At 38.1% G+C, this 15,069-nt stretch overlaps 3 protein-coding genes across 15 annotated transcripts; 1 reads left to right on the plus strand and 2 right to left on the minus strand.

The window, feature by feature from the left end:
• The first annotated feature begins 466 nt into the window (after positions 1 to 466).
• On the plus strand, positions 467 to 2,063 carry LOC108855798 (aquaporin TIP4-1). The gene is made up of 3 exons (XM_018629703.2): positions 467 to 761; positions 926 to 1,164; positions 1,541 to 2,063. Exons 1-3 carry the CDS (start codon positions 470 to 472, stop codon positions 1,922 to 1,924), a joined length of 915 nt encoding a protein of 304 aa, XP_018485205.2. The 5' UTR covers positions 467 to 469; the 3' UTR covers positions 1,925 to 2,063.
• LOC108855796 (putative pentatricopeptide repeat-containing protein At5g40405) lies at positions 2,009 to 4,316 on the minus strand. The gene is made up of 2 exons (XM_018629702.2): positions 4,163 to 4,316; positions 2,009 to 3,975 (listed from the first exon to the last, which is right to left on the minus strand). The coding sequence occupies exon 2, from the start codon at positions 3,940 to 3,942 to the stop codon at positions 2,095 to 2,097; it is 1,848 nt and encodes a 615-aa protein (XP_018485204.2). The 5' UTR covers positions 3,943 to 3,975; positions 4,163 to 4,316; the 3' UTR covers positions 2,009 to 2,094.
• Positions 4,317 to 6,874: 2,558 nt separating this feature from the next.
• On the minus strand, positions 6,875 to 8,533 carry LOC108852650 (uncharacterized). 13 transcript variants are annotated; one of them, XM_057006880.1, is made up of 9 exons: positions 8,379 to 8,533; positions 8,257 to 8,291; positions 8,047 to 8,152; positions 7,938 to 7,964; positions 7,723 to 7,850; positions 7,596 to 7,644; positions 7,453 to 7,512; positions 7,210 to 7,327; positions 6,875 to 7,146 (listed from the first exon to the last, which is right to left on the minus strand). In XM_057006880.1, the coding sequence occupies exons 5-9, from the start codon at positions 7,830 to 7,832 to the stop codon at positions 6,929 to 6,931; spliced, it is 555 nt and encodes a 184-aa protein (XP_056862860.1). In that variant the 5' UTR covers positions 7,833 to 7,850; positions 7,938 to 7,964; positions 8,047 to 8,152; positions 8,257 to 8,291; positions 8,379 to 8,533; the 3' UTR covers positions 6,875 to 6,928. The 13 variants fall into 13 exon arrangements, with proteins under 13 accessions (XP_056862860.1, XP_056862859.1, XP_056862857.1 ...); XM_057006879.1 differs by having other exon boundaries at positions 6,875 to 7,032; positions 7,111 to 7,125; positions 7,457 to 7,512; positions 8,257 to 8,533; XM_057006877.1 differs by having other exon boundaries at positions 6,875 to 7,032; positions 7,111 to 7,131; positions 7,457 to 7,512; positions 8,257 to 8,533.
• Positions 8,534 to 15,069: the final 6,536 nt, after the last annotated feature.

A 15,069-nucleotide genomic window follows, 5' to 3' on the forward strand; every position in this document is an offset into this window, starting at 1 on the left:
TCTTCACGGCCCAGCACAGAACACGCGACGAAGCCCACAAACGAATCTCTTTAATGAAACGATGCGTTTAAAGGGAGTGGACGCGTGGCGGCTGGAGAAGGCGCGAATTTCCTACGTGGATGCCTATGTGGACATCACGGGAGGGATGAAAAAGTTTCTTTATATATAAAGATCCTACTTCTTTAATGAATAATCTATTACACAAGTAACCTTGAAGCTTACGGAACAGGTACTTGTCCCAATATCGGCGGTAATATTGAAAGAGTACAGCAAATTAAGAAAATGGTACAATCTATACCAACCTTTAAGGACACCAATCAGAGCACTGGAATGTGTAGCATGTCTCAGTTGTTACCTAATTTCCAAAAACGATGTGTTAAAGAAAGCAATACATCACATCTCGCTAAAGAACATTATGCAAGTCAACTCTCGACTCAAATCATTCATTTGTCATACAATTATTGTATCCATGTGCTCCCTTAGCATTTTCTTCTCATTTCTCTTTTTATTTTGTTTGACCAAAAGAACTCATTATAAGCAGCTCCCCCCATGTATTAGCAGCTCAACATCAACCAGAACCATCCAAGAATATTTCTCTTGTTTAGAATTTTTAAATTTATTTCACAACACAACCATGAAGAAGATCGACTTAGGGAACCACCGCGAGGTGGCTCAGCCGGACTGCATCAAAGCTCTCATTGTCGAATTCATCACCACCTTCTTCTTTGTTTTCGCCGGCGTCGGATCCGCCATGGCCACGGGTAAATTAGCTTACACCAAATTCATGTTCTTTGTTACAATTTGGTCATACCAAGTTAGTTACTGGCTATGCACAATCAAATCTAAGTCAAAATATATCTGTATTTGAAACTATGATGCATCTCAAATCTATAACACATTTTATTTATATTTATTCATGATACAGACAGCTTAATCGGAAACACGTTAGTGGGACTTTTAGCGGTCGCGGTGGCTCATGCATTTGTGGTGGCGGTAATGATATCTGCTGGACATATCTCTGGTGGCCACCTCAACCCCGCTGTTACCATCGGCCTACTTTTCGGAGGTCACATCAGCGTCTTCCGCGCGTTCCTCTACTGGATTGATCAGCTGTTGGCCTCCTCCGCAGCCTGCTTCCTCCTAAGTTACCTCACCGGAGGAATGGTACGTAATCTCTAATTTAATATTACCAAAATTAATTAATCATTAATTAATATATTTAAATACCTACATGTTAGGATGAACACTAATACAAATACAAATTATAATGCAATAATCCATATGTCACATGGTTTTATTCTTTAGTATTTTTAGTTGACACTAGAAACCAAAATAACTTCTTTTTTTTTTAAACACAAAAAAACCAAAATAACTAAAAACCAATATATTCTGTAAGGATTTTATTAAATACTTCTATGTATCTCAATTCAAGTTAAATGTATAAAATAAAATACACAATTTAAACACATGATGCTATGTAATAATCATATACGTGATAAAGCATTTTACCTAGTTTGACATTATTACGGTTTGTGATTAGGGAACTCCGGTTCACACTTTGGCAAGTGGAATAAGTTACACTCAGGGGATCATATGGGAGATCATCTTGACATTCTCACTTCTCTTCACTGTCTACGCCACGATGGTGGATCCCAAGAAAGGCTCCCTTGATGGGCTAGGCCCACTTCTCACCGGATTTGTCGTCGGAGCCAACATCCTTGCCGGTGGCGCCTTCTCTGGAGCCTCAATGAACCCGGCCAGATCCTTTGGACCTGCTTTGGTCTCTGGGAACTGGACTGACCATTGGGTATATTGGGTTGGACCGTTGATCGGTGGTGGACTTGCTGGATTCATCTACGAGAACGTCCTCATTGACCGTTCAGATGTCCCACTCGCCGATGACGAGCAGCCATTCCTAAATTGAATACTATAATAAATACTATGCATGTTACAAATCTATCAAGCTCATTATTGATGATGTATCTTCTTCTTGGTACACTTCAAGATGTATCTCTTGTAATCTTAAATTTTATCAATTTCCATTTATCCAAAGTATAAAACAATCCTGTCAACATAAGGATATCAAAACAAGATTCACCAAAAGCCATTGCAAGAACAGTGACCGTCTTTGAAATGGTGGAACCTATTCCTGTCTCTCACGATGATCTCTCTGTCAAAAATCTTGGAGATCATCATAGACACCTGATGACAATCCCCACAAACTCGAAGGTTCTTCACGATCCTAATAGGAACATCTTCTTTCAAACTCATTATACCAAACGCAATCGCTGCCTTTTCGCTATGTAGACACAAAGCATCCTCTTTCTCTTCTTCGTCTATGTCAAACATAACCGGGCTCGTGTCTGCTTTATACCCAGCAAGTCTCAGCCTCCTCGAGATCTCCTTCCAAAACGCCTCGATCTCTGTATATCTCGGGTGTGATTTATCTCCGACAAAGAACTCATGGACTTCTCCGTTGACCTCCATTACACTGCACCCTGGTTCTTTTCTAACTCCTCTAGCTTTCATCGACTGTCTAACATGACTAACATTGTCCCAATTTTCTGACTCTGCGTATATGTTTGATAACATGACATAAGCCCCGTGATTCGTCGTCTCTAGCTCGAGCATTTTTTTAGACGCAAGCACACCGAGTTCAAGGTTCTTGTACATTCTAGATGCGTGGAGGAGAGAGCTCCAAACAGCAGCATGAGGCTTCACGGGCATTTGGTGGATGATACGGACAGCGTCTTCTAAGCGGCCTGCACGAGCATACAAATCAACCAAGCAGCCGTAGTGATCAAGCTGAGGCTCAATCCCAAACTCACTCCTCATGGAATCGAAATGTCTCTGCCCTTCATCTACCAAACCAACCACACTGCAACCTCTAAGGACAGAGACGAACGTGACACCGTTCGGAGTAACACCGTCTTGTTTCATTAGAGAGAAAAGCTCCAGACATTTCTCCCCGAACCCATTCATGGCAAACCCGTTCAGGGCGCTACTCCACGTGTACACATTCTTCTCTTCCAAACCCCAAAAAACCTCCATAGCTTTGTTCATGTCACCGCATTTCGCATACAAGTCCACCAACGTCGTCCCGAGCCTCACAGTGATTTTGATCTTGTTTCTCTCTATGTATGAATGAGCCCATCTCCCTTGGTCCAGTGCTCCCAGCTGAGTACAAGCCGACAAAACCGAGATCATAGAAACCGCGTTGACTCTCACACCTTCCAGCTGCATCAAATGAAACAAGTCCAGAGCCTCCCTCGACTCTCCAACCTGAGCATACCCAGAGATCATAGCGTTCCAAGCAACCGGGTCTTTCTCCGGCATCTCCTCAAACAACTTCCTAGCAAAACCCACATCCCCGCATCTAGCACAAGCCGTGACCATCGCCGTCCGGCACACGAAATCCGGACAAGGAACCGAGTCAAACACCTTGCGGCAAGAACCCGGACAGCCAAGCTCAGCGTACAAAGAGATCAACCCGGTTTGCACATGCGGGTCATTGTCAAAACCACGTCTTATGGCCGCCCCGTGGACTTGAACCCCTATCTCACGCATACCTACCCCAACCCCAGTGCAAGCCTGTAGCAAGAAGTTGACAGTGTAATTATCCGGTCTGAGGTCATTACTCGAACAGAGTATCTTTCTGTAAAAATCGAAGCTTTTGTCCGGAACAAGGCTTTTGCAATGCGCTCTGATCATAGAGTTGAGAGCGAACAGCGTAGGCTTATCAGACCTATCCAGGATCTGGTTCGCGTAGTCTAAGTACTTCTGATCGCTTAAAGCCACCGACTTTACGAACTGGCCCACGAGATGGTCATCGTTGAGCGTCCCGTCGACCAAGAGCTTGGCGTGGATTTGCCGCACTTCTTTAAACGTAGTGCCGGAATCCAATAGAGCGATAACAGGATGATGTTTCAAGATTCTGCTCATGACTATAACAACAACAACAACATCCTATGAAACCTGTAGGGAAGAACGTTTATATCAACCAGTGGTTAAGAGATTGTGTTTATCTTTAAAGTTCAGTCGGGCATTTTAACGAACACCTTATGAGCGACTCTCAAATGTTTACATTTGCGGATCAAGGAGCTACATTTACGAGCAAAATTCTCGAGAAGTTAACAGAAGATTATGAGGATAGGATTATAACCTGACTCGGCGGCCTGAAAAATCTGCGCCGGTGAGATCTTTATGGCAGCAGAATTTTCCAAGGAGAGAGAAGAAGAAAGGTAGCAAAAAGTTTAATTGCAATTGTGATGCAGAACCGGTCCGAAAACTACTAAAATAGTTTTGGTACACTAAGAAATCTGAGTTTTAATAGCTACTAGATCATAACCCGCTCGACCGAGCGGGAGTCATTTTTTTTTTATCTTTGTTTTTACTAAGTGTTATACATGATCGCCAATATGTATTAATATAAAATTTTGATAAATAACAATGTGTACTAATGTGTTTAAATAAGCAATGTGTTTAATTACTAAATTTGATTTTTAAATTTTAAGATAACGTAAAGTAGATTTTTTCTGTATTATTTAAAATATATAGTGTTTATATTTTGTATTTTCAATATTTATCATACAAAACTTACATTGGGGTATTATTTATATGAAAATATGTGTAACATAATATATTTATATATTATATAAACATATGCACACCCGCACGGGTTTTATTTTTAAAATGTATTCTATATTGTTTAGTTTTATGTAGTATCGTTTTTGTATAATTCAATTTTGTGTTTAAAGAACAATATCAAAACTGTCTTTCGTATGTAAAAATAACATTTTGCAAGCGCGAGTTGTGTCTTTTTATTGTAACACAACATTTTATATAAAACTTATGTTTTTTTGTACATTACGAAATTTAATTTTTTAAAATAATTATTACGTAATTTCAAAGTGAATTTTATCTCTGAGGTCCAATATATTTTGTTTGTAATGGTTCAAAGCATTTTCGATATATATTATATTTCAGTTTGGTTTGTTTTTAGTATTACTGTATAAGTATAATACTATACAATATTACTATATTCTATACAATATATGAAACTATGTGTTATTTGTTTTAGAAAGTAGATTAGGCCCAACGTAGTTATAAGAATAGTCATATCTTTATGTATGTGTCTATGACTTATCTACCTAGTGTTATTCGTACTAATAAAATTAATATGGTCAATGAAAGTATACTGATCAATTTAAAATGAATTGTATAGAGTAATTATAGAACGATTAATATTTTTAGTATTCTTAGTATATATCTTATTTAAATCGACATGTAATAAATGTAAAAATCATATATGGAATATGGACAAAAAGAAGAACTGTATTTAAGGAAATACATCAATGCAAAGTTAGACTATGATATGTATTATATATAAAAAATGAAACATATAATTTAAATATATGAGGTCCACCTTTAAAAATCCACCTAGAAGAAGTTGTAATGTTCATGTTTTAATAAGATAGATAGCATATAGCATTTTTTTTAATTGGGTTATAGTTGACATACTTTTGCTCATAGCGTTTGTGAAATTTGTTTGATTTTAATTTTTCGATCTCTTTTTCAAAACATAGTATTCATAACATTTTTAGTTTTGAAATGCTATATATATATATATAGCTAAAACGGAAAAATAATTAAATTATTTTTCACATTTATTTCATTTTCTCCCTTACTCTATTTTATTGGTTTCCAAAAATTCTAAACTATAAACCTTAAATTTTAAAACCAAAATTTTAAATACAACCCCTAAACTCTATTCAAAAAAATTAAACTCTAATATTTTAACATGAAATCTTTCAAATCTTAAATTTAAACTCAAAAATTAATTTTGAATTTTAAATCAATACCCTAAACCTTTATTCTAAACTCCAAACTTAAAAACAAGTCTTAATCTAATCATATACCCTAAACTCTAACTAAAAATCTTAGGTTCACCGTCTATGTAATCGTTCCATTCCAATTGCAGTTGAACTTCGCAGTGGAAGCAATTCAAGCCATTGGAAATCCTAACCCATTTCTCCGCTAGTTCACGATACTTGTTTTACTTGTGAGTCTTGTTTGTATTGTTACTATTTCTAGAAGATACATTCAGTCTTTCGAGTATAAACATTCTTTTCTCAGATTGTAATGGGCTTGTTTTATGAGACTTAGGGGGAATTATTGGAACTAGAATTTGGAAAGAGTTTAGTGATTTTAGAAGTTGACAGATTTTTAAAAGTTTAGGAAATTTCACAAATGTTTTCTAAATTTCTATCAAATATTTTGTATTGATTTCTATAGATTGTTATTGATTATTAAGAATTTGCACAATGTAGATTTTCAAAAAAAAACCTTCTAAGGTAATATACAAAAATATTGTAGAAATTTTCAACAATGAATCTCGATGAGGTACTATTAGATTATCGTTTGGTGTGTTCATATAGATAAATACATTTTATGGTATTGGTTCTTTGTATTATGGTTTGTTCTTTGATTTGTTATGAAAATAGTCATTTTTTATCTTCGTACTACATGGTAGATTTTTAACAATCTTGTTTTCATTCACATTTTCTTTTTTCGAGACATCACTCTTACAAACGAAAGATTATGTTTTTTATTAGTACACAGATTTCAGAAATCTTATGAGTAGACATGGTATTTCCAAAGTCTAGTTTATGAGTAAATATATAAAGAATTTAACTCCCAATAACCATAGAATTTAATAGAATAGCAAAATCAATAAAAACTAAACTTTTTGAATAACAAAAGATTTTAATGGAATTTAAAAATCTTTAAACCAATAACAATGGATTTTGAAAATATTTTTAAAATCCATAAACCAATAACCATGGATTCTTAAAATTTTATAATTCCTTAAAAATTCTTAAACCAATAACCCCCTTAATAAAAGGATACTTGTTATAATAAATAGAATCTAGTAACCACAATAAGTATCAATAAGTATTGAAAACTGGAATAGGGAGACATAGAACACAAAGTTCTCCAAGTAACAAAACGATTCCATCTCGAACCAAGAACCTTTTTTTTTTTTTTTTTTTTTTTTTTTGACAAAAGGCTCAAAACGATTCCATCTCGATTCCATCTCGAACCAAGAACCTGCCACGATCATATCTGTACCTGGGAGATTGGTTCCTTGGTGAAAAAGAAAAAGAAATGGTCAGGTGAGATAGTTCAAAAGTTACTGTATATTTTTACCTTTGCACGTTGGTTTATCTTCATATCTTCTGAATTCTTCATAGCACGCAAAATCTGAAAGCTTAACACATAAAGTTCGTAGTAATCCATACCGTCGAGCCCTTGACCAATCATTCTCCTGCAATGAGCACCAAACCCCAAACAACAATGAAAAAGACACACAGACACAAGCCAAAACAATTTTTTTTTTTTAGAAAAATGTCTCACATACTTTAGTCAAAAAAAAAAAAAAAAATGTCTCACATACTGGTTCAAAAGACGTAGTCTCTTTTTCTCCATCTTCAAAGAGTCGATGTCCGACATCTGCAAGAAGAGACAAAACGCCAATTAATGTGAGGCGACAGAGGGAGATTGAGGTGAGAGACTAAGGGGGCATATATACTCACCAGGGTTTCAGGGTAATAGCTATAGTGCTGTTGGGTTTCTTTAGGAGGGCTGTAATCCAGAAGAAGAAGATGAGTTCATGTTCTTAAAGCAAAAAAGAAACGATCATCGCTCTAAAAGGCTATATACCTGAGGCGGAGTTCTCTAGCCTTGTTCCTTAACTCTCTTCTTCTCTTTGCGAGAAGAGATTGGTAGGCCATATCATCCTTGCCTTTTTGGTTAACCCAGTCGGATCCCATAACATCGCACTCAACAGACTGAAAAGGAGGTCAAAATTGATATATTACACAAGCGCGCACAAAAAAAAAAGGGTTAAAGATTTGAACTCAAGATGATATCTTTACCTGCAGGTGTAATAATTCCAAGTGCGCCTGAAACAAAAGGAAGGATAATTATTAAAAACAAGAGTAATCAAACCAAGATGGTTGGAGAGGGGAGAATAATAAATCCAACCTTATCTGTTTGTTCATCCACAATGCGTAAGCCCTCCGTTAACTTACTTTCAAGCGAAGTCAGTTCGGTGTAGCTCAGACTCTCGAGACCCACACCATTCAATTTCCTGAAATAGATAACATTGGTTTCAAAGCAGGAAGCAAAAAAAAAAAAAAAAAAAATAATAATAATAATAATAATAATAATAGGGGAAAGAAATATGAGTCGTACTCGTTTGAAATCTGTAACAAGGTGATCTCCTCTTTCTGCAAGAACACAACAACAAATATTGTAAGAAAAAGTTTGTGTGTGTGTTTTTTTTTCTTTCTCATCGATGATCGAGTGTGTCGTACCAAATCTTGGATAGCTTGCACATACTTGATATGATTTTAGAGAATAAGATTGGTATTGAGAGAATAGAAGAGAAACAAAAAGAGAATTAGAGTGTAGAGAAAGATTGTTTGTAAAGAGATTATGTAACCATTGTTGCAAAGCTTAAGAGAAAAGATGTCTCTGGTTTCTTAATCTTAAAATGTCGACAATACAAGAGTATATAAAGGAAAGGAGAGTAAAGGCTAAGGGCTTTCAGAACACTATTCAAAGCATGTGGAGTCAAGGCAATACTAGGCTAAGAATGCACACATGCTTTGGTCAAAAGGAGAGAGTGGCGCGCCTTGCTTTACAGCCTGTCTTGATCTGGCTGAGCTTAAGGATAAGAAACCTTATCCTCCAACAGTCAGTAACAGTATGCGCCCTTCCCTTAAGCTCTCCATCCCTTCTTACTTCACTTATGGTCGACCTTGTACCTTACTTGAGTTCCAAGTCTCCAAATAGTGTATAGTAACTCTTGTAATAGTAAATAGTTGTCATGTCACTATTTACTATTACACCACTTCTCCCAAATGATCCCTTAGCTTCATAAACCCATTCTGAACTTTTCCTCACCATTTATACTCTTCAGTTTAACACTCCCCCTCAAGCTTGACCATATGGAACAAGTCAAGCTTGGGAAGCCATGAAACTCTCCTCATTAAAAACCTCATTAGAGAAAACCCAGTGGGATAAAACTCCAATGAGGGAAAAAGAGTGAGAGTTCCATAGCTAAGGGGATCAGCTCCGGCTAGGTGAGAGATCAATGAGTCCTAATCTGATATGTATGGACTCCATTGTCTTCTGCCTAGCTGCTTTGGTGAACACATCCGCCAACTGATCTTCACTCCTTGTGTAGCAAGGTAAAGTTACTCCAAGCACAATCATCTGTCTAACCTTGTGGCAATCAACCTCTATGTGCTTGGTCCTCTCATGGAACACTGAGTTGGATGCAATGTGAATAGCTGTTTGGTTATCACAATGCATAGTCATTGGTGTAGCTTGATCGATCTCCAAGTGCTTCAGAATCCCTTTGATCCACACAAGCTCATTTGTAAGCTTCAGCATAGCTCTATACTCAGCTTCTGCACTAGAGCATGAGACCACCTTCTGCTTCTTACTCTTCCAAGTAACCAAGTTCCCACCAATGAAAGTGCAATAGCCAGTAGTTGATCTTCTATCAACTCGGTCTCCTGCCCAATCAGCATCACAGTAGCCCACCACTTCAGTGCTTTTGTTGCAACCCATCCAAACACCAAGACCTTGAGTTCCATTCAGATACATCAACAGTCTTTCCACCATACGCCAGTGATGCTCCTTTGGTGTTTGCATATGTTGACTCACCTGGTTCACAGAAAAACAAATGTCAGGCCGTGTGATAGTTAAGTAGATCAACTTACCTACAAGCTTTCTATAAAGCTTTGGATCATGGAATGGCTTGCTATCTTCAAGCTCCCCCTCACGTGGAACCTTGTACCCATCCTCCATGGGCATCTTAGCCACTTTGCCTCCATATGCACATGCATCTTTCAAGAGATCAAGTGTATATTTCCTTTGAGAGATGAACAAGCCTTCCTTGGATCTACATAACTCAATTCCAAGAAATATTTCATCTCTCCCAAGTCTTTAATCTCAAAAACAGATTTGAGAAAGTCCTTAGTTGCCTTGATACCTGCTTTATCAGACCCAGTAATGATAATATCATCCACATATACAAGGATTACAATGATACCTGATGGTGTAACCAAAGTGAAGAGGGTATGGTCGAGTTCACACTTCCTGAAACCTCTTCCATTCAGAGTGGTGCTTAACTTATGGTACCATGCTCTAGGAGATTGCTTGAGACCATAGATAGCTTTCTTTAATCTCAAAACATTCCCTTTCTTCACTAAGTGTTCAAGACCAGGAGGTGGAAGCATATAGACCTCATCCTCAAGCTCTCCTTGCAAGAAAGCATTCTTGACATCCATTTGCCACAACTCCCACTCTAGGTTCACAGCTAGTGATAGTACAACCCGGATTGTATGGAGCTTAGCAACTGGAGCAAATGTATCTATATAATCTTCTCCCCATGTCTGAGTGAACCCTCTTGCAACTAGTCTGGTCTTGCGCCTATCTATCTTACCATTTGGAAGATACTTGATGGTGAAGATCCATTTACTAGTCACTGCCTTCTTCCCTTTAGGTAGCTCACTCTCATACCAAGTATCATTTTTAATCATAGCATCTGCCTCAGCATTGACTGAATCTCTCCATTCTTGTATTAGCATTGCTTCTTCATAGCTCCTTGGAACATAACTTTCATCCAAGCTTACTTGAAAGGCACAATGCTCTTCTGGAAACTCAGCAAACGAGCACACAGCTTGAGAGGGATGCTCCACAGCCTGGGCATTGTAGTACACTCTCGTGTTTACCCAGTTGGAAGCATCTCTCCTTTGCCGTGTGCTTCTCCTCAAGACAGGTACTTGCACTGGTTCTGATTGTACCTCTTGAACTCCACTCGTTTCTTCTTGTTGAGTCTGATCCTCTTGCTCAGACTGACTTCATTTCCTTCTCCCATCTCAACTTGATCATGACCACTGCCTGAACTTTGATCTCCTTGACCTCCAGCTTCAGGTGTATTGCCTCCCTCATGATCAAGATGAGTGGGTTCTTCAGTTCCATTTGTAGGAGGTGTGTGTTGCCTCCCTTGATCCTGGGTCACTCCTATCCCAAGTCCTTCAAATATCATCCGTAGACTGACTGCTCTATCAGATGGTCTAGCTAGTTCTTCTAGCTCCTCCCAATTCTTGCCTTGATAATATCCTTTCTCCTCCAAGAATTTAACATCTCTGGAAATCAGTACTCTTCTTGCATCCGGATCATAGCACTTGTATCCCTTTTGGGATGTAGAGTACCCAATAAACATTGCCTTAGAGCTCTTTGCTTCAAGCTTGTTCCTTGTTTCTCCTGGTACCAGCACATAACACACACAACCAAATACTCTCAAGTGATCTAGCACTGGTTTGTTCTTGTTAAGTACCTCAAAAGGTGCTTGATCCTTTAGTATCTTGGTTGGTGTTCTGTTGATCAAGTAGCAAGCTACTAAGACAGCATCACTCCAATATCTCTTTGGTACACTCGTTTGAAACATAAGAGCTCGTGCAACTTCCATCAGATGCCGGTTTCCTCTCAGTCACACCATTTGTTGTGGTGTGTAAGGGCAGCTAGTTTGATGCAAGATCCCATGCTTGGACAGATAGTCTTTAAAGGCATGACCTATGTACTCTCCACCATTATCAGACCTGAAAATCTTGATCTTGGCATTATATTGGTTAGTCACATAATCATGAAAATTCTTGAATGCATCTATCACCCTATCCTTTGTTTTAATGAGAGTTATCCAGGTGTATTTCGATTTCTCATCAATGAAGGTGACATAGTACTTGTATCCATCTCTGGATAAACAAGGAGATGTCCACACATCAGAGTGGATTAAATCAAAACAATTTTCATAAACAGTAGTTGATCTTTGAAACACAGTCTTACAATGTTTTCCCAAAATACAAGCTTCACAATCATTGTTTTGAAAAACAACACCTTGGTAACATCAAGCTTAAAGCTCTAAGGTGAGGATGACCTAGTCTAGCATGCCACAATGCATCATTATTAGAAGAAACTGAATTGAAGGAACAACAGGAACTAGAAATGGGTAAAGTGTCTTGAAGTAGATAAAGCTCTCCCTTGGTAACACCTTGTCCAATGAGCTTTCTACTCTCAATATCCTGAAACATAACCTCATTAGGGGTGAAATAACATTGCATTGAAGATCATTAGTGCATCTTTTCACAGATAAAAGATTAGAAGTGAACTCGGGCATGTAAAAGGCTTTAGAATCCCTATCAAACAACTTGAGTTTTCCAACTCCTTTGATAGGAATCCTAGCACCATTTGCAATCATAACATGCCCTTGAGCCGGTTCTAAATCCTTAATGAGCTTACAATCACTTATCATGTGATGAGATGCACCTGAATCAATAATCAAAGGCTTATGCATGTTTTGAGCAATATGAGTCTTAGGGTGATCATTTCTATTCTGCAAGCTTTCAATCACTTCTAGCAACTTATCAGAAACATTCAAGTTTTTTCAGCACTATATGTATGCTCAATCATGTCTAGCAACCTATCAGGGATACTTGAAACAAGATGAGCATTATAAGAGTAACCAAGAGTGTTTCCGAGTGTTTTACCAGACTCCTTGAGAGCTTTGATGAGGGACTCTATGTCAGACCTCCTTATGGTCTCATTGTCTCCACTCTTACTGCCCAATTGTTGAGATGCCATTGCTTTACCTTCGCTTTCACCCACCTTCACACTTGGACTAGCTCCGGATGGACCAGCTCCATTTGTTTCAGCAGAAAGGTTAGCTCTTGCATCTCCACCTTTTGTGAACTTCGGCGGTTTGAGGTGTGGGTGTAAGATCCAACACTGGCTCTTCCTATGCCCTGTCTTCTTGCAATGATCACAATCACCCGAGAACCTCTCACCATACTTTCTATCTCCACCTTTGTACATAGCCTTGTTAGCTTGTACTTCCTCAGCCTTGTGTGCTAGGGAGAGTTCCTTCTTCCCTCCAAAGAGACCAATAGATCCCTCTTCCTTCTGTAGTTGCGCGTACACCTCTTCCATGGATGGAAGTGTAGTAGACCTCAAGATGTGTGCTATCACATCCTTATAGGCCGGATCCAATGTCATCATAAGCCCGAACACCTGATCTTGCTCTCTTCTCTCCGCGAGTGTATCTTGATCAGTAGTGTTGGGTCTCAAGCCCTCCAGCTCGTTCCAAAGAGCTCTGAACTTCCCCAAGTGTTTGGCGAACTCCTCACCATCTTGAACAAGAGCATTGATAGCTCCTTTCAACTCAAACACACGACTTAAGTTGGTTTTGTTACCATAAGTCTTTTGAAGCACCTCCCATAGATGCTTAGGAGTCTCGCAGTAGCTGTAGGCTTCAAGGAGATGCAGCTCAAAAGATCCCTGAAGGCACGGATAGCACCATAAGATCATCTTTCACCCATCGCTTGAACTCAGCTAAAGCTTTCTCCTTTTCCTTCTCATCTTCATCTTCCTTTGGTCACTGGCTTTGTTTGAGCTTTCCGTGATGTGACTCCAAAGCCCTAACCTTCCAATAGCTGTTTTCACCAGCCTAGACCACAGCAAAGTAGTTGCTTCCTCCCTTTGAGAGCAACCGGAACCGAGATCACCTTGTGTTGTTTGTAGTTATCCTCCATGTTTTTCTTCCGCCAAGAACACTTTTGAATCTTCACTTGAATCGAACTGAAGAACACAAACCCAGATCTCAATACCAAAGCCAACCAGGCTCTGATACCATATGATTTTAGAGAATAAGATTGGTATTTGAGAGAATAGAAGAGAAATAAAGAAGAATCAGAGTGTAGAGAAAGATTGTTTGTAAAGAGATTATGTAACCATTGTTGCAAAGCTTAAGAGAAAAGATGTCTCTGGTTTCTTAATCTTAAAATGTCGACAATACAAGAGTATATAAAGGAAAGGAGAGTAAAGGCTAAGGGCTTTCAGAACACTATTCAAAGCATGTGGAGTCAAGGCAATACTAGGCTAAGAATGCACACATGCTTTGGTCAAAAGGAAAGAGTGGCGCGCCAGCCCTGTCTTGGTCTGGCTGAGCTTAAGGATAAGAAACCTTATCCTCCAACGGTCAGTAACAGTATGCGCCCTTCCCTTAAGCTCTCCATCCCTTCTTACTTCACTTATGGTCGACCTTGTACCTTACTTAAGTTCCAAGTCTCCAAATAGTGTATAGTAACTCTTTGTAATAGTAAATAGTTGTCATGTCACTATTTACTATTACACCACTTCTCCCAAATGATCCCTTAGCTTTATAAACCCATTCCTGAACTCTTCCTCACCATTTATACTCTTCAGTTTAACACTTGAGCCTTTGTTTTACAGATACAAATGAACAAAACAAGACAGGTGAGAACCAAAATCAACAACGAACGAAACAAAAACCCTAAGCTATGTCAGATTCTAGGATCCAAACCCAGGCGCAACATATAACTAATTAAAAATTCAATTGCTCTGCCCTAAGAACCCAAATCAACAACAACGAAAATCAAAACCCTAGAGAGATCACCTCAAGGTTAGAAGACATCTCTCCTCTCTCTTTCTCTCTCGACCTTGCGCCCGTTTCCGTTTCCCAATTCTCTTTTGCATAACTCTCATCCCTAATTTTAAAACTAATCATCAATTAGGCCCACTAAACAGGCCCAATTTATTAACGCCACGATCTTGACCTGGTCGGTGTATCGATTTTAATAATTCCTATATTGTTTTGATATGTTGCTGTGATTTTAAATAGTTTGATGATTTCCTATTTATATATGTGTTCATAAATGTTACAAAAGAGTGATGTTTTTAAATTACAGTTTGTGATATTAATAATCACAAAAGAAACTGTTAATTTTAATAGATATTTCTAACGAAACTATATGAAATTGAAGTTACTTATTTTTACTATGTGGTGAAATGTTAACAACTGTGATTAGACTCTGGAATAACCCAAATTTTATGTACACAATAAAAATGATTGTGTTACTATGATTAAATTAAAAATTTTAATCTGTATAGATCACAAGAATTTATGATCAATTTCAG

Source organism: Raphanus sativus, chromosome 4, assembly GCF_000801105.2.
Source record: "Raphanus sativus cultivar WK10039 chromosome 4, ASM80110v3, whole genome shotgun sequence".
NCBI classification, from domain to species: domain Eukaryota; kingdom Viridiplantae; phylum Streptophyta; class Magnoliopsida; order Brassicales; family Brassicaceae; genus Raphanus; species Raphanus sativus.